This window comes from Citrus sinensis, chromosome 5 (assembly GCF_022201045.2).
Source record: "Citrus sinensis cultivar Valencia sweet orange chromosome 5, DVS_A1.0, whole genome shotgun sequence".
In the NCBI taxonomy this organism is placed as follows: domain Eukaryota; kingdom Viridiplantae; phylum Streptophyta; class Magnoliopsida; order Sapindales; family Rutaceae; genus Citrus; species Citrus sinensis.
This window is the reverse complement of record NC_068560.1, coordinates 25,604,319-25,627,726: the sequence shown is the minus strand read 5'-3', so window position 1 is coordinate 25,627,726 and position 23,408 is coordinate 25,604,319. Positions and strand designations below refer to the sequence as shown.

The 23,408-nt window shown below is 34.4% G+C and overlaps 3 protein-coding genes across 6 annotated transcripts in view; 2 read left to right on the top strand and 1 right to left on the bottom strand.

Moving 5' to 3' along the window:
• Positions 1-2,358, top strand: part of LOC107176260 (probable disease resistance protein At4g27220) — an 82,571-nt gene extending 80,213 nt beyond the window's left edge. The window contains exons 3-5 of the mRNA XM_052441281.1: positions 628-1,436; positions 1,572-1,641; positions 1,960-2,358. Of these exons, the coding sequence (XP_052297241.1) occupies positions 628-1,436; positions 1,572-1,641; positions 1,960-2,016 (936 nt within the window). The 3' untranslated portion in view covers positions 2,017-2,358. The remainder of the gene's footprint in view (positions 1-627; positions 1,437-1,571; positions 1,642-1,959) is intronic.
• Positions 2,359-4,264: 1,906 nt separating this feature from the next.
• Positions 4,265-9,939, top strand: LOC102619781 (probable disease resistance protein At4g27220). The gene is made up of 6 exons (XM_052442893.1): positions 4,265-7,127; positions 7,224-7,310; positions 7,576-7,986; positions 8,069-8,869; positions 8,990-9,114; positions 9,812-9,939. Exons 1-5 carry the CDS (start codon positions 4,737-4,739, stop codon positions 9,044-9,046), a joined length of 3,747 nt encoding a protein of 1,248 aa, XP_052298853.1. The 5' UTR covers positions 4,265-4,736; the 3' UTR covers positions 9,047-9,114; positions 9,812-9,939.
• Positions 9,503-16,184, bottom strand: LOC102606625 (protein BONZAI 3-like). Of its 4 annotated transcripts, none has more exons than XM_052442901.1 (16): positions 15,727-16,182; positions 14,447-14,494; positions 13,651-13,799; positions 13,479-13,527; positions 12,527-12,583; positions 12,138-12,317; positions 11,914-12,048; positions 11,750-11,811; positions 11,566-11,662; positions 11,349-11,463; positions 11,153-11,229; positions 10,803-10,940; positions 10,442-10,606; positions 10,243-10,356; positions 9,997-10,093; positions 9,503-9,878 (listed from the first exon to the last, which is right to left on the bottom strand). In XM_052442901.1, the coding sequence occupies exons 1-16, from the start codon at positions 15,895-15,897 to the stop codon at positions 9,760-9,762; spliced, it is 1,773 nt and encodes a 590-aa protein (XP_052298861.1). In that variant the 5' UTR covers positions 15,898-16,182; the 3' UTR covers positions 9,503-9,759. The 4 variants fall into 4 exon arrangements, 2 of the variants coding, with proteins under 2 accessions (XP_052298861.1, XP_052298862.1); XM_052442902.1 differs by lacking the exon at positions 15,727-16,182 and adding an exon at positions 15,280-15,417; XR_008055427.1 differs by lacking the exon at positions 9,503-9,878 and having other exon boundaries at positions 10,467-10,606; positions 15,727-16,184.
• Positions 16,185-23,408: the final 7,224 nt, after the last annotated feature.

The following is a 23,408-nucleotide window of genomic DNA, read 5'->3' as shown; positions in this document are numbered from 1 at the left end:
AGAGATGAACAAAACTCAAATGAAGAAATCTTATCCTATTAAATTTTCTACACAATAAAATCATTTCTTGTACAGTAGTGAATATATCCAATCCGATGAATATTAATTAAATACGAGCTTCTTACTATATTATTAAACTTTTTAAATTCAAGTTATTTATTCATTTTTGCTTTTGATAAAAAGAAAAGAAAAGTTAAAATATCCATTTTCAAAAAAAAAAAAAAAGAAATTTGTAAGATTTTCAATTCAAACCAAATAAACCGATCGATTAAGAGAATTTGGAAGTTTAAATGTAAATTGAGAATAATTGACGTCTTTTTCGTATGCTATATATATATTTATCTGGCCATCAATATTATTCATCATTAGAATGCTTTGCATTTACTTTGATATGTGAAATTGTCACAAAGAAGATCAACTCCACCTTGTTTTTTCTGTGATTGTTAGAAAGATCATATGCTACACACTCACACACATAGAGACACACATACACGATAGGCCATCAATATTCATCACCGGAATGCTTTGCATTTACTTTAATTTGTCAAATTGTTAAAAAGAAGATCTAACTCCATCTTGCTTCTTTCTTTCTTTTTTTTTTTCTTTTTTTGATTGGTAATCACCTAGGTGTTTCCCAATTTGGAATATTTGAGTGTTGATGAAAAGGACATAGGTCTATTTCCAGAAGACTTGCCTTGCAAACTTAAATGTCTTTTTGTTTCGCTTGATGGGTCAACTGCTATTTTATCACTTGACGATTTCCTTCAGAGATTTCACACCATCAAAGTTCTCTGTATCGAAGGATACGATTATGATGGGGAAGAACTATTTGAAACGGTTGAAAATGGGGTGAATGCAATGATAAAGGGAATAAACTTCCATCCTGATCTGAAGCAGATTTTGAAACAAGAGTCCTCCCATGCGAACAATTTGGAAGTACTGGAGATATCTGAATGTGACAATTTGATTAATCTAGTGCCATCCTCGACATCGTTTCAGAATCTAACAATTTTGGTCGTAGATTTTTGCTATGGAATGATAAACATACTAACATCCTCGACAGCAAAGAGTCTGGTGCGACTGAGACAAATGAGGATACAATCATGCAAGATGATAACAGAAATAGTGGTAGATGACGATGATGAGGGAGACAATTATGCAGCAAACTATGAAATTGTTTTCAGCGAATTGAAGGAATTGCTGCTTTCGAACTTAGAAAGTCTGACAAGTTTCTGCTCTGTCAATAATTGCGCCTTCAAATTCCCATCTCTGGAAAGATTAGTGGTGGAAGATTGCCCCAATATGAGCATTTTCTCAGGAGGAGAATTAAGCACACCCAATTTACGCAAAGTGCAGCTGAGTCGGATTGATAAAGAACTTTGCGTTTGGGATCGCGACCTTAATACAACCATTCAATACCTATATCAACAACAAAGGTACGTGTTCATTCACTATGAAATGTTGATTTTTTTTTCTAAAAATTACTGATTTAATGACACATATATATATAAAAGGAAAAAGAAAAAAGTGATTATTAATTTTTTTTATAAATTTATTTTAAATCTGATTAGGAAGAGAGGGAAAAAGAGAATGAGAAGTCCGCCAAAGCAAATGGAAAGAAGAAAGATGCAAAAGATAGTGGTAAGTTTGAATCTATACAATTTGGGAGGTTTTGATTTAATTTTGTTGTGCTGACTAAAAACGTTATATTTATATTGAAATTTTAGTTAAATCATATCGGTATATCCTTCTAAAATATAACTACTCCTCTCTATTGTTATGTTGAGGATTAGCTGTTAGACAAGCATAACAAAAAATAAATAAATAAATAAATAAAAAATGAAATTAATTGCTTACAGAGAGAATTGAAGGATTTATGTGTCCTTCATAGAGGCTAATTTGTGCAATTTAATTATGTGAAAACTGCACCTTCAATGTGTTTTTGCTCTTTGTTTACAGAGAGTCCAAACTTATGAAGACGATTCAGGCCAACCTTCTGTGCGGCATCTTGAATAAGGCATCGGGTTCTTTATATATATTAAGCGTCAGATGGCGTTGGTGAGAGGATTTTTTTTGTTTTAGTTTTCATTTCATTATTATGCTTTTAGCTTTGTTTGAGTACTCAGAATACCAATTTGAAGCTAGTTTTATTTCTCATAAGAGCTGCCATTTTGAATTTGTAAGCATCTCTGAAAGTCTCTTTAAGCCTTAAATTAATTAAAGAGATGCGTGCATCATGTTTGCGTTCGTATACCTATTGGTATTTATTGGAGACAATTACGTAAGAAATTATGTAACTTCATGACAATATCAATGAAAAAAGAAAAGTTTAGGGGGTCAATTGGACACCATCTGCCATCATGTTTGCTCACTGTAGGCACCATCTTGATCCTCCCCCGACCCTAGGTGAGGATTGATGATGATTGTCGGTTAATCCAAAGATTTTTTAAAGGTTTAAAAAAAAAACTATAAATTGTGGCATCAACTTTGTAATTTTTTTAAGCCATTAAAATAAAATATATAAAAGTTGGGTCCTCTCTTGAACAGAGTTTAAATTTAATAAATAAGTGAACATTATTAATTTTATTAACTAAACACTAGTAGTCTATATTTTATTAACAACTAAACACTAGTAGTCTATATTTGTTGAGTTGAAAACGTTGATCAAGATAGACTTGTTGTATCTTGTCAAAGGATAAGCTTCCAAGAGGAGACTGCTGCTGGAAGCAGAAGTGAACCAACTGTAACAGGGTGGAAACCTCCGCCAGAAAATTGGTTCAAGTTGAATGTAGATGCAGCCACAAATGCTGGAAAGAGAATGGCAGGGCTAGGGGCCATAGTTAGAAACTGGAAAGGAGAGATAATGGCGGCAGGAATCCAGAGTACAGACTTTCATGGGGATGTTGAATATGTTGAAGCTGAAGCTATATATTTTGGAATTAAAATGGCAATAGATGCTGGATTGGTGCCGCTAATGGTAGAATCAGACTCAAAGACTGCTGTCAGCTTGGTAAAAGGGTCAGATAGAAGCGTGAAGGAAATATCTTAGTTAATTGATGAGATTAAAGGCTGTATGGGTGTAAAAAAGAGCTTCAAAATCAATCATGTATTGAGAAGCGGTAATACAACCGCTCATAGATTAGCTAAATATGCCGTTAGTAATCCGAGCGATGTAATTTGGTTGGAGGAAATTCCAACTCATGTAAGTCTTTTCCTTTCAAGTGATTAATAGAAGTTCTGTCATTTCAAAAAAAAAAAAAAAAGATAGACTTGTTGTAGTTTGCTTATATTAATGATCACGAGTTTAATTTAGAGATTTGAGCCCAAGTTCCTCCATTTACGTTATTAATCATTTTTGTTGATTAACGCTAGCTAATTGATTAGAGGAATGTGATAACGAAAAGATGAAAATACCTGCTCAAATGTTTAGTGATTTGGAACAAGTCAGCTGAGGCTAAGCATTTTTATTAATTTAGGCAATTAGATCTTTTTGTTTGATCAATTACCTCAAATACTCTCATTGTACTAACGTCGTCAAATAATCAAAACTGATCATCTTTGGCATTCAACTTAGTATCCATTAGCAAAAACTAATATATTTAATAAGTAAAAGAATCAAAAAATTGTTTAGTGATTTGGAACAAGTCAGCTGAGGCTAAGCATTTTTATTAATTTAGGCAATTAGATCATGAGTGGGCAATCTTTTTGTTTGATCAATTACCTCAAATACTCTCATTGTACTAACGTCGTCATTATTCATTAATTAATCGCTACTGTAGAAACTAGAAAGCTTGACCGATCTTACAAGTTCCAAGTTGGAAGATCATGTCGGCAGCATTAGCAACTATCAGGAATCTTTATACAAGTTGTGATCCACCCGAGTTTCATCGTTTACTTTTTCTTTTTCTTTTTTTGTCGACAAAGACTTGAGGAGTGGGCCAACTATTCAAAAATGAGGGAAACTTGCGTGGAAGCTGAGGTGGTGGCTGGTGGGATTAACCTATTGGTGTTCGGTTCCGTGATGGAATATTGAATGAATCCCATTATGAAATCTATTGGCTTTCGACTTTCGGATTCTCACTATTTTTTATTTTTTATTTTTAATAAAATTGACAATTGAGCATCAGTGAACTTAACTATCTCATCACCTCACGTTTCGCATTAACTTTTTCACATCCTTTCTCCACTCTTTGTGCGTTCATTTCAATGAAAAGAATTAATTCTGCTGACTTAAATTTTTTAAAATATAAAGTCAGTGAATCCCGCTGTAAACATCAAATAATTGGCTACCATTAGTCCGACGCACATCTCCTAACTATCCAAGTCTTTCTCCATCCCAGTCAACAAACTCAATCATCTTGATCGTTTTTACTCTTCAAGATTTGCTCCTTTTTGCCATCAACTCTTTCGACCTTTCACTGGATCAAGCTACACCTTTAGTTATTACAATCTTCGGATCTCAACATAAGTACGATCAAATCGTACGAGTGTCTGTTTTCTTTATTTAGTTTTGCTCTGTTCCCTGTCCACTCGTCTCTGTTTTGTTCTGTATGTACTCTTCTGATGTATTTTTACGCTGTCAATAAATCCCTTCTCTTCTTCTTCATCTCTACATCTTTTTAGTTGTTGTCTCTGTTCAGTTTCCTTTTGGTTCGCTTCACTTCACATCTACATACTTTACAAAATTCTAAAATTTAAAAAAAAAAAAAAAAGAGAGAAAAGGGAAAGAATTGAAGATGGTGGAAAGCATACTGACTGTTGTGTTAGAAGTGGCAAAGTGCTTGGGTCCTCCCACTGAAAGGCAATTGAGTTATGTGCGCAACTACAAGAGCAACTTTGGGAATCTCAAGACTGAACTTGAGAAGCTCAAGGATGACGGTGCCAGCATGCAGCACGGGGTTGATGAGGCCAAAAGAAAAGGAGAAGAGATCGAAAAGAACGTTGAGAAATGGCTTGCAAGTGTCAACAACATCATTACTGAGGCTGAGAAATTTACAGGCGATGCAGATAAAGCAAACAAGCGTTGTTTCATGGGGCTGTGTCCAAATTTGAAGACCCGCCATCAGCTTAGCAAGGAAGCGGTGAGGCAATTCGAAGCTACTGTCAAACTTCGGGAAGCTGGGAGATTTGATAGAATTTCCTACCGTAAAGCTCTGGAGGACATAAGGCTTGTATCTAACAAAGACTACGAGGCATTTGCATCAAGAATCTCCACTTTGAATAATGCACTTCGTGCATTACAAGATCCTGATGTGAACATGGTTGGGATTTATGGAATGGGCGGCATCGGAAAGACGACACTAGCAAAAGAGGTTGCTATTCAGTTCAAGAGAGACCAGCTCTTTGATCAAGTGATTTTTGTGGAGGTGCCCCAGATTCCAGACATAAGAAAGATTCAAGGAGAAATCGCTGATAAATTAGGTCTCATATTTTTCGAAGAGACCGAATCTGGAAGGGCAAGGAGTCTTTATAATCGATTGAAGGATGAGAAAAAAATCCTTGTAATTTTAGATAATGTTTGGGAAAGTGTTGATTTGCAGGATGTAGGAATTCCTCACGGAGATAATCACAAGGGGTGTAAAATATTGATGACGGCAAGAAGTGAAGATATACTGTCACGGAAGATGGATTGCCGACATAATTTCTCAGTTGGCGTTCTAAGAGAAGACGAAGCTTGGAGTCTATTCAAGAAGATGGCAGGGGAGTACATCGAAAGCAGTGAATTCAAATGGGTGGCAACGGAGGTGGCAAATGAATGTGCAGGTTTGCCTGTTTCCATTGTAACAGTAGCGAGGGCGTTGAGAAATAAGAGATTATTTGAATGGAAGGACGCTTTGGGACAGTTAAGAAGGCCTTCCTCAACGAACTTTAAAGATATACAGCCGGCTGCTTATTCAGCTATAGAGTTGAGTTACAACAAATTAGAAGGAGAGGAGCTCAAGAAGATCTTTTTGCTAATAGGCTACACCTACATATCGTCCATTAATGACGTGTTAATGTATGGCATGGGTTTGGGTTTGTTTCAAGGCATCAATAGGATGGAAGAAGCACGAGCTCGAGTGTATACATTGGTGTACAAACTCAAGGCTTCTTGTATGTTGCTTGAGCATGGAAGCAAAAATGAACATTGGTTTTCTATGCATGATGTTGTTCGTGATGTTGCCATAGCAATTGCAACCAGAGAACAAAATGTGCTTACGATGAGATATGAACTGGTTAATTCACGGGAATGGCTAGATGAAGGTGCGCTTAAGTTTTACACTTCGATTGTCTTACACGACAGCAAGATGAATGTTCTTCTTCCTGAAGTTTTGGAATGTCCTCAACTGCAACTTCTCTCTTTGTGGACTGAGAAATCTTCATTAATCACACTTCCAGACAATTTTTTCAGGAAGTTGACGCAAGTCAGAGTTTTAGACTTGACTTATATGCATCTATCATTACTGCCTTCATCACTTGGTCTCCTAACAAACCTTCGAACATTGTGTTTGTATTGCAGCGAATTGCAAGATATAGCTGTTATAGGAGAATTAAAGAACCTAGAAATCCTTTGCTTAAGGGGTTCTTATATTGAGCAGTTGCCTGTGGAAATAGGCCAATTGACTCGGTTAAGGTCGCTTGATTTGAGAGACTGTGACAGACTACAGGTTATTCCCCCAAATGTTTTATCAAATTTATCCCATTTGGAGGAATTATACATTCGTAGCTTTAATAAGTGGGAGGTGGAGGTGGAAGCTGCAGGGGTCAAGAATGCAAGCCTTGAAGAGTTGAAGCATTTGCCTAACTTGACCACCTTAGAATTATGCATCCCAGATGTCAACACTCTGCCGAAGGGGCTGTTCTTCGAGAAGCTGGAAAGGTACAGAATATGTATTGGACGTTGGTGTTGGGAGGATACCTCACCTACGTGTTCTAGAACATTCAGACTCCTCCTTGGCACCGACAATTGTATCAGCTTCAAGAGTGGGCATATCGTGCAACTTCAGCGAATTGAAGACCTTTGTTTATCTGGATTGCCAGACCAAGATATCATTGAATTAGTTAATAACAAATTGGGCTCTTATTCTTCCCAACTGAAGCATCTCTGGGTCGAAGGTTGTCAAGCCCCCAGTCCGAAAGAGTCAAAGGTATGATATGATCTTCCTAAATTTCGAACATATCAAAGCAGCCAGTGCAAAAAACAGATTCTTCATTTCTTATGAGTATGACTATGTTCTAAACAGAGATGCAAGGAATCGACAAGTGAAATGCGATCGAATGAAATCATTTTGGAGGACCATGTCAACGTTCCTAATACATTTTTCCTCAAGGTCGGATATTAATGATCCAATGGTCATATTCTTATGATTTTTTCCTTTTTTTGTTGCTGCTTTATTATATATTCTCCTTTCCTAGGAAATATAGGCTAGAGTGAATCAGGGATTAACGAACATATTTCATAATTATATTAAAATTTTCATCCCGAGTAACGTAGGTGTAACAAATACATTCTCGGATGAAAGAAAAAGTACTCTGAATGCACTTATATACTAACTTTGATCTCCTCATATAACGGTTGGAAAGTTTTGTGAACAGGGTGGGTTACCAAACTTGGAGACCTTGGAGCTGTATAATGTAAATGTGGAGAGGATTTGGAAAAGCCAACTTCCGGCCATGTCTTGTGGCATTCAAACTTTAACCCGGTTGATTGTATATGGCTGTGGGGAATTAAGATGTCTGTTTTCATCTTCTATAGTTAACAGCTTTATTCGACTCCAACACCTTGAGATAGATGACTGCCCTATTTTGGAAGAGATAATAGTCATAGACCAGCAAGAAAGGAAGAATGTTGTGTTCCCTCAGTTACAATTTCTAAAGATGGTAGATCTCGAAAAGCTCACAAGCTTCTGCACAGGAGATGTGCACATTGAATTTCCAACATTGGAAACTTTAGAAGTAATAAGGTGTCCTGAATTCCTTTTAACTGCTCATGACTTGACAAAAGAGGTACGTACAAGATTTAAAATTTACTCTTAATAATTGGCATTACATTTTCTTTTTGGTCCTGATTTATCATGCATCCAACCAGGTATTCCCCAATTTGAAATATTTGACCATTGAAGGAAAGAAGATACCAATGGCAGCTGAGTTTCCAGAGGACATGTTTTGCAAACTCAACTTTCTTGATGTTATATTTGAAGAGTCAACTACTATTTCATCACTTGATTTCCTTCAGAGATTTCACAGCATAAGAGAACTCACAATAAGGGGAGGAGGATATGTTGGGGGCGTTAAGCCATCATATGGAGTAGAAAATTGGACGAAGGGAATGATAAGGAATCTACACAATTGTTGTGATCTGAAGCATATTTTGATCCAGGAATCCAAAATGGACAATTTGGTTCATCTAACAGTTGAGTATTGTGACCATTTGATTAATCTAGTGCCACCTTCAACATCGTTTCAGAATCTGACAACTTTGAAGGTGTGGAGATGCAAAGGATTGATAAATGTGCTAACATCCTCGACAGCAAAGAGTTTGGTACGACTGACAGAGATGAGTATCGTTGACTGCAGCATGATAACAGAAGTAGTAGCAGATGATGAGGGAAATGCTGCAAAAGATGAAATTGTTTTCAGCGAGTTGATGGACTTGGAGCTTTGTGATTTAAGAAGACTTACAAGCTTCTGCTCTGGCAACTGCGCCTTCAAGTTCCCAGCTTTGACATATTTAAGTGTGGATAAATGCCCCAATATGAAGATTTTCTCTGGAAAAGAATTAAGCACTCCCAGTTTACACGAAGTAGAGAAACGCTGGCTGTCTGGTGAGTATTGGACTTGGAAGGGCGACCTTAATTCTACCATACAACAGATATATCTTGAAACAAAGGTACGTATTCATTACTGAGAGACCCAAAAGTTACTGTTCAATTAGATTAAGCACTCCCATTTTATTTGAAAACTGTTGTTCCTGCTTTCACCTTCAATTTGTTTTGTTCGTTGTTTACAGGAAGTCCAAAATCATAAAGATGATTCAGGCCAACCTTCTGTGCAGCATCAGGAATGAGGCCAATTTTCATTGAAATTTCTGAGACATGGTATGCAGCTCGTGTATTTTCTATCAAAGTTAAGACGGTAAGAGGGCCTTCATTTTTTATTGTTATTGTTCTACATTTTGGCTTCTCTTGATTACTCAAACCCAGTTTCAAAGAGTTATAATACAACACTTTCGGAAATTTATGAATGGTGGAAGGGTCCTTCATCTATGCCGTTTCAGACATCTTGAAAGACTATATAAGAATCTAAATTAAAGATGTGTGAATCAGACTTGTCTTGTGTGCACGTGAGCCATGTGTTAGATTGCGGGTGTAGTAGTAAAAGTAGACATTCAGCACATGTTCATTGTAGTAAATATTCAACAAAGATGATAATACAGCAATAGAAATTGGAGTTTTAGGCCATCAGACACAAACAATTGTGAAACAAGTGGGTAGAGGGAATAATAAAAATCGAAAGACATGGATGGGAAGAATATGAGATCATTGATAGAACCTAAATACAAATTCAATCAATTCATTAAGCCATCAAAAGTTAGTTATAAACCACTATATCTTAACATATGTAATTTACCATCATCTAAAACCACTATATCCTAACATATGTAATGTACCATTATCAATTTTTGCTATGTTATGTCTGTATAGCCTAATATGTTTGGCTTGGTTTTGTCTAATATGTTTGGCTTGGTTTTGTATCCTTTCCAAACATATGAATATTTACTCAAGCGCATGTTTGGGCCATCTGAACATTGAGTGGTTTGATATCTCTGCAGCGCATGTAGGTCAGAAACTGACCAGGCAGCTCCTCCAAAAGTGCTTGTACAACAGAAATTTGCCCACCTGTTCAGAAAACAATGTGTTCGTTTGTTAACGCATGAAAAAATTCAGAAACTTTTGTGAATTAACTCCCAAATTCAATATTTTGAACTAATTTTGTCAAAGAATCATATGCACTCACTATGAACTTCTCGCATTGGAACAAATTGTACTATATCTCTGGTAGCTACCCGATCAGTAGAGCTCTCTAATCTACGGCCATTATCAGCATCAAGAATCTGCCAACAAAGTTATCAGCATTAAGAATCTGCAACAAAAGTGGGATAATACCACACTGCATATGTACTCTAAATTGAATCTATCAAACTATAGAAAAAAGAAGTTCAATGCTAGTAAGAAGATATTCCAGTTGGAAAACATTGTGTACCTCCATTTGTGTAAAATCTGCACCTCCCACACCCACAATTAGAATTGACAGGGGAAGATCAGAAGCCCTTACCAAAGCATCTTTTGTTTCTTGGAGATCTGTCAGAACTCCATCCTAAATAGACAATGCAAATTTACAAATCACCCAAAAAGAATGATACAAAGAGAAAACTGTGAATATATAGAATCATTGTAATCACCGTTATAATAAGTAAGACGAAATACTTGCTTCTGTCGTATGAGAGGGACTGTCCAGCAATTCGTGCAGCTGTGTTGATCACTTGACCAAACAGAGTCGGTCCTGCCAAAGCAACATTGTTTAGAGCGCTTGCATAAGCAGCCATAATGCCTTCAACTCCATCTACCTATTAAATAAAGAAACGCAGTTAATGAAAAAATGGAAGAGGATAAAATACACATCTTTTAGGATAAAATTCCAAGGAAATTTTTTAAAAAATGTAGAAACATATTATATTGTTTGTTATTAAAAATGAAAAGTTATGGGAGACAAGCCAACCAAATAAGGATTATAGCAACGTTGCGAACTCCAGCTACCCCTACCTCAAAGCCACCTGCTCTTCCATTCAAGTTAAAACAATGTGATACAGTGCCATCAAATGTCTTCCCTCCAAATCCCCATGCAGGAAAGCGTCTATCAGAATCATAAAATTGTATGACCTCCCCAATTTCCGTTATTGCCTGTAAATGGTTGAAGAGGCCAATAACTAATCAGTGATAGTCTCTCTCAACTTCTACAAACTATTGAAATATGTATTTCACTATGATGGCCATAGAAAGACTTGAAAGTCACAGGCATTTTCTAAGTCGAAAACACTGGACAAAAAGACCATTTTATGACCTTCAGAGTTCAGAGATCACTTGTCAAAGTGTGAGTCATAACAAAGCCTTACCTGCTGGTAAGAATTCAATCTGCCTGAAGGATCAATATAGTGCAAAGAATTTGGATTTCGAGGATTTCCATTTGAAGCTGGATGATTTTGCATTTAATGAGAGACAAGATGAAATTGGACCACATAAGAGGAAATAAACAAAACAAAAAGATTATATTGCAAATTTATCTTCAACAAGTAATCTCTTTCTAATTACCTGTAAAGTCGACTGCAACCATAAAATTCAACTCAAAGCCACTAGATATGTAATCCAGAAAACTATATTGCTCTTTCTCAACAAACTTTTCAACAAACAACTGACTTTTCAGAACCTAGGAAAAAGTCAGATAAAAAATAAAGTGATATTAAATTATCAAAAACCGTAAGCATGAACAAACACCTTTGGTGGAGTTAAAACAAAAAAGAATAAACACCTTGTCATGGCCACGTTGAGTTGATGGTAACATAAAAGTTGCACCAGTTCTTTCTTGATGAAGTTTCTCCAGGTCTCCAACTGATTTCTGAATTTTACTAATAACAGAAATAGAAAACCTTGACATCAGAAAGGCAAAAGGATAAAAGAGGGAAGCTGATGACATTAAGAAATTTAACAGTTACCCCATCAGTACGTGATTTCCACTGGTATTGAAATCAAAACATTCAATGATTAATGGGTTTTCCTGTACCAAAGAGAATCATAAACTAAAAAACATTTCCCCATGACCAAACTTCACTACCTAATATACATTTAAGTAACAAACACAAGAAGATGACAAGGTTACCTTGCTCACAAATTGTTGCATGCTCAAAGTTATTGGTCTCCAAATGGGATTCAAGTTATTGTTTATCACCTCAGTCTTGTAGATAGGAACAGAATTTCCACTCTCAACAATTCTAGATATTCTTAAGAATGGATCCTATAGAATATAAGAAGAAGAAGAAATAGCATCTAAATTAATAGATTAATTAGTGAACCTCCAAACTTAGCTACTTTGTCAGAACTTACACTTTTGGAAAACAGGTCTACATTTTGCAAATGCGAGCAACGGAATGCTATTTCAACAGCACTCTTGGAAGCAACCGTTTCCTCAGCATGGACAGAGAGTGTCCCAAAGTTTCTTGAAACTCGAAGTCCATAATTGTTATGGAGTTTTAAGGTTAAAGTTCGATTTTGTTTGGTCACTATCTGCATTTAAAAGGAAAATATGACACTTGTTAGTGCAAAAGAAGAATGCTAAAGAAGAAGACGAATGCTAGTAAAAAGCATCTGAGAATATTTTGCCCTTTTTTCGATAGGAAACAGATTTTTACAGAAAATTAGATGGGCATATTTTGCCCATTGAATAAAGAGAAAATACATAAATTCATCAAACAAAATATAACCCAGAAACTTACCTCAGAGAGAACACAACTAGCTTCTCCCAGGAAGTCTTGATCCTCCAACTTTAGCATCTGCAGGGCAATGTAAATAAGAAGTTTGAGCTTTAAACTTCACACTTCAACGAATATTTTGTCATGAGATAATAATGACTTGAAAGTAATTAGGGATCACTGCTGCAAAGAATCAAAAGAACACTAGATTTCCTACTTAATGTCTTAGAATCCATCTGGATTTGTTCATTTTCTCTTTCCACTGGCATAAATTTACATATTTATCATTTTTCCCAGTAATGTTAATACCATTTACAATTGACATAAATAATCATCACATTTTTAGATTATCTAACTGTTTTCAGCAAATGCTTCCAAATGATTACAGTTTCTAGGATTATAACCGTCAAATTTTTTTCATTTTGACTCAAATTCCACAGACGAATACATCATAGGCTCTAAAGATATACTTATCCATTTCAATACTGACAATATGGTCATTTTTTACAGAAACTTCTTTAGGTCATGGCAGCAACTATTTAACTGTATTGTTTTTAGCAACATAGATCAAAATTCCACTTTGGAAAAAAGAAAATTTAGCAGTAAGGACCATCAGAAAAATTGTTCTTTCCCAGTTATGGTAGCAGGACAAATATGTCAAACCTTGCAAGATGCAATAGCAGAAAGTTCCATAATAACTACCCTGGCCTTAAGATTTGTTTATGGTATATGACAGCCAACTTTTTAAGTTTCTTTCTTGCCATGCTAAATGTTAGTTTATAATCAATCAAGTATTCCCAAATTTCCCGAAATTGATAGAAACTATTGCTGATGCAATTTAGTTTAGACGTATGCTTAGACAACAAATGGATCAGTCAAATGCCTTGGCTAACTCTAAACTTTGGAACTGAAGTATGTGCGTATCATTTACATCTGAATTGAGAGAAAAAAAAATAATTAAGAAATTTTTATATACCTTCACTGGAATATTGTGGTACTTGGTATCCACATCATACACACGAAAGCTGGAAAAAGAAGAAAAACATTAAGAAATTCGAAAACATTAAATATTATCAAATCAAGCAAGGCTTAAGCGCATGACCTATCAAAAAAAAAAAAACTTTAAAAAGAACACACTAAAAACTTACACCAAGGGCTGGATGATCTCAAACTGAAAAGCAATTGAAATCTTTCCAATCCAAGCAGGATTCAGATTGTTCATAATCACCTCTGTACGTCCAATCTCCTCCAGCCTCCCATCTCTTTTCTTTGCATACACAACTGCCATGGGATCACTCTATGACACAAAAAGACATGTAAATACATTTGCTTGTGAATATAAAAATAAAAAAAAAATAAAAAAAAAAACAGAAGGCATATGGGTATGTATCCACTTATGTCATATAAATATAGACATATATTAGTTAAATAACTTTAGTTGTCATATAAATATAGACATTTATTAGTTAAATAACTTTAGTTAGTAATCCATCGTTAAAATACAGCAGCATTTTATGTATGCTAGTATCAGCCAGTAAAAAGATATACGGCTGATAAATGTTCATTATCAAAGAATTTTATCTTGCACATATAACATATTTGACTAGTGCACAAAATTGCAAAAACAATAAAACCACCAGCCATGACTTGTTATACATTATCTGGAACTCTCAAGTTACTGCTCCTTACTGGATTACATTGGAGATAGACAGTGTATATAACAAACTATTCTTCTTTGTCTAAGTTTAGAATTTTGGTGCCAGCACTAAGCGTTATTCAGATCATATATCGCTAGACCCTTCATGAACAGAGAAAGGATATTGACAAGGCCATTATGAACAAATAAGCAGATCATATAAGGAGGATACAAGATAACATGAGAATCAATCACCAAGACTATCACAGCATTATTAGACATAAGACAACAATAATATGAAGGCGTACCTTTGATGCGATGTCAAGATCACGTAACTTTGAAGCAGATAAAGATAACTGCAATATATATTCAAAAACATAAGAACGAATACAGATACATGACAAAGCAGAAAAGGAGTAATCCATGCATATGTTGCACGAAATGAAAATTGTCAGGACGATGTGGGTCAACTGACAGGCAATATATATCTGTCATAAACAGAACATGCAGAAAACCATCATTTCGGATTCTGACAGAATCACTTCTAATATTAAATCTTATAAGCAGGCAATAATATATGTAATTAAGTTTTATATAACAACAGGATGTGACACGTCAGTTACAAGCATTGAACCACATTTAATTTGTTATCATATGACTTGTTGCCTTTTCTCCAGGAAAGTTTGCAAGGAGATCCTCAGGTAAGGTCCACATCAATACAGGAATATTACAATCACTTGGTGGTCCATGTTATGGAAAGACATTCTTATCCTCGTAGCAACATAATCCTTAATCCACGATCTTTTACAAAGTTAATGGTTTGTCTTATGCAAACCAGCATTCACAAAATCATGTTCCAATCAGGGGAGCATTATCATGGGGAATCTTCACAAGGGGTATAAGTCAAATTTGATCACGAGGGGTATGAGTTAAATTTGATACATGAGGCATAAAAGAATAGTCAACTTGGAGGATACACAGGAAAACCACTGTGCATTCAACAGGATCAAACATCAACTTTCTCAATGTTCACAAGGCCACTGTGCATTCAACACCATTCTTTTTTTATTTACCTTAACCAATCTTAATCTAAAATTCACTTCACAGAATGTTGTTATTGGGTATAAGCAGTTAAACTTACTGTTCTCCATATGCAAAACAAAAGCAGTTGCTTGGTGTGAAACAGTCGAACCAACACCAGCAAAAGATCAGCCACCAGAACAAATTAAAAAAAAAAGGCATGTTTGGGATTGCGGTTGATTCTTGAATAGGAATCTACTCTCTAATTATGTTCGAATTATCAAATAACTTTTATCAAATATAGACGATTTAAGTTGTTGGATGTTACACTGAAAAGTCATCAAATAAGTAATAATAACAAATATAATTTGAGAATAGATTTTCAAACGCGTGACCATTTTAGAATCCATCACAATTACCAACATGAACGAAATCAGATTTAAAAAATTATAAATAAATTAAAAAACATAAACTAATCATAGATTTTTAATTAATTAATTAATTAACTGAAAATAGTTTATTAATAGTGGCAGTGAAAGACTCATATAATTCAGGTACACACATATACCTCGATTTGGGTGAAAAGGGCTTGAAGGCCGCGAGATTTGAAGAAGAAATCAACGGCGTCATTTTGACCAGAGACATTGGTGTGATCAGCCGCGCTGGTGGGCCGGAGCTGGGCCCCACCTACGGCTTGTTTCCCTCCCCTCACATCACTCCCAGACAAACATAATCCCATCTGTTTTTCTTTGTCTCTCTCTCTCTCTTTATTCTCGAAAATTAAATAATTAATCGAAAAAAATTACCTAAAAGTTTTTGCAAGTTTGTGTGAAGAGTACGGAGTCTCACTGTTCGGTTGATGTTCTTTAATCTCTCAAATCCGTAGCCTCTGACAGGGAACTGGAGCGGGGCTTTATTTATAGGCTTTTTGCGCTTGAGTCGTCGTATTTGAATTTGACTCTGTTTCTCCGGCGAAAATGTAAAGAAATTTCTACTTTTTAATTCCTTTTTCTCTCCAAAATATAGAATAATGTAGATGATGGATTGTTTTACTGTATTTGGAAGTTGGAACGTTTAGGCCCACCTAATTATCATTAATAATAGATAGTTATATCAAAATTTACCAACTTCATTTTAGCTATGATATTAGTTTGCGCACTACCAAATGATTAGATTTTATTTTATTTTTTTAACCATATCTTAGGGAATAAGTTTACATTCTACGAAGACAAATACTAGAATTTAGAGTAAAGAATCGGTAAATTTATAAAGAAATATGAAGAAACAGCAAGGTATTGAAGAATTCAATTTCTCATTATATTTGGACATTTGGACGTCATTAATGTTAATTGATTTTTTTTCCGCGTAAAAAAGTTCCGGATTTATTTTGTTCCTCCAAATGCCATTCATTGGATATAAGTTTATTTTTCTGACAACTTCAACTCATAAATTTTAATTATTTTGTTATAATAATAGTACGAACAATTCTATGTATTACGACAAAAAAAAAAAGAATTTTAAATTTATATCATATATAATTATATATAGAGCTAATGCTAAGTTACATGCATGTAACTTACAACTTTTTCACATAAATAGTGAGGGAGCCCACATCACTCACTATTCATGTGAGAGGGTTATAAATTACATGCATGTAACATAGGGGATCCTTATATATAGACTCAAGCAAGAGTATTATTTATCATGTAATTTATTAAACTAATCTCACCTAAAAAGTTGTTGAGAAAAGACAGTAAGTTAATATATATTTCGTCTTCCCCAAGGTTTTTGATTAAAAGAATGACTTGATACGGCTGATATTGATAAATTAAAAAGGGAAAAATAATAAACAATGGAGGAATTTTCAAATTAGCTAGGTCAACAATCGTAGTCTATTTAATTTCGTAATAATGGCAATGACGAAGCCCTTATAACATAAGCTTGCAAACGTAATCAAGATATCCGTGGAAAACAAGCAACAATTGCAATGGGGTGGAATAAAATGTCTAATATTTGAATTTTTTATTTCAATTTCTGTTTATATAATTTATTTAATTTATAATAAAGATGAATAATTAAATAAATTTTAAAATATCTTAAAATAAGAATAATACTATAAAATTATAATAAATGAAAGTTATTGATTATTATGAAAACAATAAGAAGAGAAATGGTATGTATTAATTTCTACATGAAGGAAACTGCCAACCTCCCTTTAATATGTTGTGACAATCATTAGAATTTCAATAAAATGATAAACTCCTCTACATAATCCATAGTCATTGATCACGTACGTGTACATTTAAGTTGGAAAAAAGAAGAAGAAGATAATTCAAGTATAATAAAATCAGAATGCGTATGTCATAACTAATTTCACTAAATGGTTATAATACGGTTTATGCACTTGAGATTTTCTCAAAATGAGAAAAGAAAAAGGCTCATTAGTCACTCCTATATATATGTGTGTGCGTGTGCGCGCGCGCTTAAACTTAACTCAGGATAATCTATATAGAACGTAAAATTGAGTTACGTATAAAAACGTAACTCAAGTGTCACATTATACGGCGCGCTTAAACTTTGATAATCTATATTATATGCCCATAAAATCAAGAATTTTACAATACATTAAAACCAATACAATCATCTAATGTATATATAATATATATAGTTAAATTTGATATAATCATCAATTGCATGATAATTTTACAAAATATAAATATTATTTATTTGTTGAATGACTAACTTTGTAGTATGATGTATTATAGAATTTTTCCGTAAAAATCTTTATTGCAATATGGATTGTTGAGGGACGTGTTATTAATGAATTACAAGGACTGCACATGTTATCCAATAATTGAGACACTTGTCTTGTTAGAGGACATTTTCAAAGATTAAAGGTATAGAAGCCATTTGCAAAATTTCCAAGCGTGGAGAACATGCATGCATGCACGTGGAATTCCATGCATAAAATGATAAAATACTCGTCAAGACTCTCCATAAATTGTAGATTCTATAGTTTGTAAAGAAGTTTCACTATTTAATTTCCAAGTCTTGGGTCGTGCATCCGCGTGCAAAGAAGTTTCACTTTATTAAATCTTTTTCTTCCTGTACATGAATCTTGTTAAATTCAACTTTCTATATCATACTTTGAATATTGTTTAAGGAATCTTTGTATTCTTTTGTCCGCATGTCATGTGCAACACAAATAATATTTTACGTTACACTTGATATTCATTCATATAAATTAATCAAGGATAAGATACATATTGCCAAATTGATTAAAATAATCATAAATTTAAAATTAATAATTCCTTTATCCATAACACTGATAATAAAGTCCGATTATATATAGGCATGCACACTTTTTTCATGGGGGATTGATAATAAAATTTTATAGTGGGTAATTAGGTGCAACCGTGTTGGTAGATCTACCTACCTAATATTAATTAATGATTGAAAAGAATAACATTTAGTTCATAGTTAAACCAAGATTGAATTTTTCTTTTCTTTTTTAAATGACAAATGAGAGATGAATTCAAATTAATTAGGAATTTTTATCCATTATTTATTAGAGTTGTGCTTGTATTATTTTTTTTTTAAAAAAAACTACTAATTACAACAACCTTAAGTAAAACCAACATATATTATATAGCTCATCATGTGAGCACAGAATCCGACATTCCTTTGAGACTTATATATCTCTCAAATTAAAATACTGCAAACAAGAATATTAAAAAAAGTAATAATCAAAACAACATTTTCCTTACAACGACTCATTATGATTCCAAGTGAAATAGTTCGTTCGACCAAAAAAATGCTGGAAAAAATGTAATTCAAGTTGGCTTCCTCTCTCATTCAGTTCAGAACTTTAGATAGCTTCGAGTTGTTTTCGTAATTAAGTCGTCACAACGACTGATGCGGAGTATGTAGAAAATAGAAAAAGTCATTCAAAGCCGTACAAAAATGGATAACCAATAATTATCCACTTTTGGCTCGTCATTGAGTACGAGGATTTGACAAATCACTTTTTGGTCTCCGGCGTGAGGTATACACACTCCCTTTTAATTACTATTATTAACACCATGTATATACATAAAAGATTTCAACCCTCCACATGTAAGGTCCATCGCTAAACCAAGAAGTTGTTTTCACCACAATATGAATATTACTTAGTTATGTCATAATTTTATTAATAAAGATAGAAATTAATTTACTTTTTTTTTTGGAAAACAATTTAAAAATTTTTTAAATAGGTAAAAATTATTTTAAGCCCCATAGTTCGAGTCAATTACCTAGTTTGGTCAATATTATATTTTAAAAGATTATCCAGAACATCTCTTTTACTCATTGTTGGACATAAATTTCAAAGCAAAATTCTATATGATAAAGTTTAAAATTCAAACTTATTTAATATATAGCAGATGAAAGATAGAAAATAATTAAGTAGATTTTATCCAAAAAAAATATAGAATATATATTTTTTTTAGTAAATGTCTAAAAATATATGGGAAATTTACGAAAATAACCATGAATATTTTATTATTTTCACAACTAACCTTCTCAACTTTTTTCTATCAACATTAGCCAAACACAAGCCTTTCTCCCCAAATTACCCTTCTTTACAGACCAAAAGCAACAATCTTTCTCCCAGATCGTCAAACCAAACGCAGCTTAATCATTAACCAACGGCGACGGCAAAAGACAACGGTAAAAGTGAAATCCGATCATAATCTATCCGAATCCAACACTAATCGGCATCACTTAGTGGTATGAGTTATTTTCTAAACTTGCTGAACTGAGTCGTGGGTGAATCTGGCGACAGGCAACCTGTCGCACCAAGCCTGTCGCACCAATTCTTGGTGCGACAGGCACCTGTCGCACCTTGCTTGGTGCGACATGCACCAATTTAAAAAAAAAACTTGAGAATTATGTATGATGTGAGCCCATAGCTAGTTGAACCCAATTTTCACTTTCCAATATTATATGTGTTGAACGAACTTTATGTGTAAGAGGCCCCACGCGATTTCATGTTAGTCTCAGAGGGTTTGAAGGCAAGTGCAATACGTTTTAACTTGGATTTATTTATTTAAAAAAAAAATGAAAAAGTTCAATGTATCATGACAGAAAATTCTTGAGCTGCAGGCAGTATAAAGAAATTATTAAACGTTATTATTATTGCGGTAAAACAATGGATTCATACCCATGCATTAATTGCCTGTGCTAACGATTATGGACAGATTAGCTTGTTTCTTACCAAGTAAATAACAATTGGATCTTAAATGCGAAACTTGCAATTTATTAACTTACTCATCAAGAACTTCAAAATCATTTGCAAGCGTAAAATTGTTTTAAAAGTTGTTGAATTTTTGCCGCATTCAAATCATTTTTCATTCGAAAATTGACAAATTGTCAAGTTTCATGTTAGTCTAAACCCTCTGAGTTCAAGCTCACGCCATTCTTGAACCATCGCACAACAGCAACACATGAGATGAGTTAAGAAGTCATCGCACGAACCACCCTGCAAAATAGATTTAAGTTGAGAGGTTCTTTCATTTTTAATCATCATAATCGAGGCCTCAGAATTCACCTAAAATGGGGAAGAAGGCACCTGAATGTTGAAAGTTTCTCGCAATTTTGTCCTTATGCAACAGCTATAACAGTAACATCCGCAGAAGATAAAATATGCCATGAGAGTATTGATTGCTTGCTCACGAGCTGTAAATTTTCGGCTACAGAGGAGTTTCTTCTAGGAGCCAAACTTTCCAATAAGAGGCGACGGGTTTCTTTGTTTGATTCATCCTTGTCATCTTCATCAGATTATCTCTGGTGAGCATATGAATTCTTGCTGGATGTATATATTTTATTGTCCACAAGCAATCGGGAAACGGTGGTGGTACAGTGACTGATTGCATGTATTTTCTGTTGCTGTATAAACTCCAGGGATTACATGCACAAATATCTGGAATAACAAATGCATGTTTACAGAGTTACAGTTGCGCTAAATGATCTCAAAAAGGGTTTAGCAATGACAGAAAAGAGGATGCGATACAAGCCGACCTGTTTTCGAAGCTTGGTGCGACAGGCTGCCTGTCGCACCAAAGCTTGCCTGTCGCACCAAAGCTTAGTGCGACAGGCACCAAAAATGGTTGTCCTGTCAGGCAATGTGTACCAGATGCTTAAGGATCACGATCTCCAGGTTCAACACTTCAAAACAGTTGCTTTATGGCAACGCAAAACTGGATTCCGGTGCCATTTCACTCACCCAAGATACCACCTTCTCCATCGGAAGAGCTCTCTAACATGCTAAGATCCCCTTAAAACATACAAACTCATCAACCGTTAGATCATTTGAAACATCTTTCACCTTCTCCATCACCCCATACAAGGGCCAACGTCCAGGCCATGGTCTGGTCTTCATCTTCGTGCCTTCCGCATGCATCCAAGGATCACGATCTCTAGGTTGAGGCCAAGCCTTGTCAGGAAGATCACTGCTGTTGCCCAGCGACGGCCGCCGACGATGGGAGGTTCTTCGGTTTGGAAGAGATGGGAGAAAGAGAGATTGTTGGGGGAGAAAGGGGTATTTTGGTCTCAAAGGCTTTTTTATGGCTAATGTTGATAGAAGTTTATTTGGGTGGTTAAGATGAAAAACGCGTAAATTTTTATGGCTATTGGTGTAAATTTCTCAAAATATATTGACTCCTTCATGGGTACTTAAACTACAGGGACAAACAGACATTTCCCTTTTTGTTTTATGCAAGTCGTCGCAAGGATTATTCGTTGTGCGTGTACGTACAATGACATGTCATGAGTTATCCATTGAGACTTTTCCAAGACAACATTTTGTGATGTACTATATGCATACTAAATTACAAGTGCATTTGTTGGGTAGATGCATGCATGGACGTGGAATTCCATGCATAAAATGATAAAAATACTTTTTCAATTTTTCTTAGTTTAATTTGCAAAGATGTTTCACCATTAATTTGAAGTCTTTAATTAGGTCTGGAAATCTCTATGCATACTTAACCAATAAACATATTAAGTGAAATTTGCTTTAAAAATAGATCATTAAAGGATCCATCCCCTTAATGCTTCCCAATCACTCTCTATCATCGAAGTTATTTGTGCCAACCGCCAATGCACTAGCAAATATTGATTCATGTTTAAGCTCATGTGTCACATACTCATGAATACTTAGTGATCATTTATAAATGTTAATTAATTAATTGGGTAAAAGAGCAACATAAAAAAAAAAAAAATCCCGTTACGCTACTCTGTATATACAACGCGTGATAAATTAATTAATACGGAGTTACCGGTAGCAATTTATAAAAATTAATTAATAGGGAGTTAGTGAGTTACACGGCTGCTATTAATACTTTCATTAAAGTGTGAATGATTAATTAACATGAATTTCAATATAGAAATTTCACCAAAACTGTTTAAGCTTGATTTTTTAATTCTGCATAGCAATGAGTCCATGACGGCTCCAGCACTAATCTTATCTACTTATCCTTCCCGTAAATTATTTCCTACTCGTTTACCAATTTCTCTATCTCTTTATTCAAATTTCCAACGAAGAAATAGTTATATCCTTTTATCCATAACTCACTTGCAACACACCTAATATTTTATGGTAAACTGGAAAAAAATTAAAAAAAAAAAGAAAGAAATTAGGGATGGACTAACCCCAAACCTATTTTACCGTCCAACCAAATAAATCAACTTGAAAATGATTTGAAGAAATCTTTTAAAAGTAAAAAAAAATCATATTTTACCTCATCATGAAACAAAGGTAAAATTAACGAAGTTTCTTTTTCTCTTAGAAAATCATTGACATCAATAAGGTAAAACTAGTACAAGATAAATCGAGACTAATTTTATTTTATTTTTAAACATTCTATTAAATTTTTCTGTCTAAATATCATTGTTCTCTATTTCAGAGTCAAGTCAAAATTGTACAAAATGAAAAAGAGAGGGTTAAAATGGATGGAAATGACAATAAAGAAAATAGCTAGCTTTTTGAAGGAGCTTTTGAAGACGATAGGCTTGTGCTCTTATCATGAAGCTTTTATGTCTGATGCTTGTAGCGAAAAGGTTTAATGAATCCCCGTGAGAGTCTTTAATGTGTTTCCGGGAAGATAATCAATTAATTAACAGCACCAATTAAGCAGTTGAATGATCTACCAAGCAAGTTCATAAAATCTTAATGTATTCTAATTTTTCGGAGAAAGTATTTAAGATCGAATG

Excerpts from the sequence above, each read along its gene's own strand:
- LOC102619781 (XM_052442893.1), top strand. The coding sequence starts at position 4,737 with ATGGTGGAAAGCATACTGACTGTTGTGTTAGAAGTGGCAAAGTGCTTG. Across the intron at positions 7,128-7,223 it reads CCAGTCCGAAAGAGTCAAAG|AGATGCAAGGAATCGACAAG; the intron begins GTATGATATGAT and ends TGTTCTAAACAG. Across the intron at positions 8,870-8,989 it reads AGATATATCTTGAAACAAAG|GAAGTCCAAAATCATAAAGA; the intron begins GTACGTATTCAT and ends CGTTGTTTACAG.
- LOC102606625 (XM_052442901.1), bottom strand. The coding sequence starts at position 15,897 with ATGGGATTATGTTTGTCTGGGAGTGATGTGAGGGGAGGGAAACAAGCC. Across the intron at positions 12,584-13,478 it reads ACCACAATATTCCAGTGAAG|ATGCTAAAGTTGGAGGATCA; the intron begins GTATATAAAAAT and ends ATTGCCCTGCAG. Across the intron at positions 11,230-11,348 it reads GGTTGCAGTCGACTTTACAG|CTTCAAATGGAAATCCTCGA; the intron begins GTAATTAGAAAG and ends AAAATCATCCAG.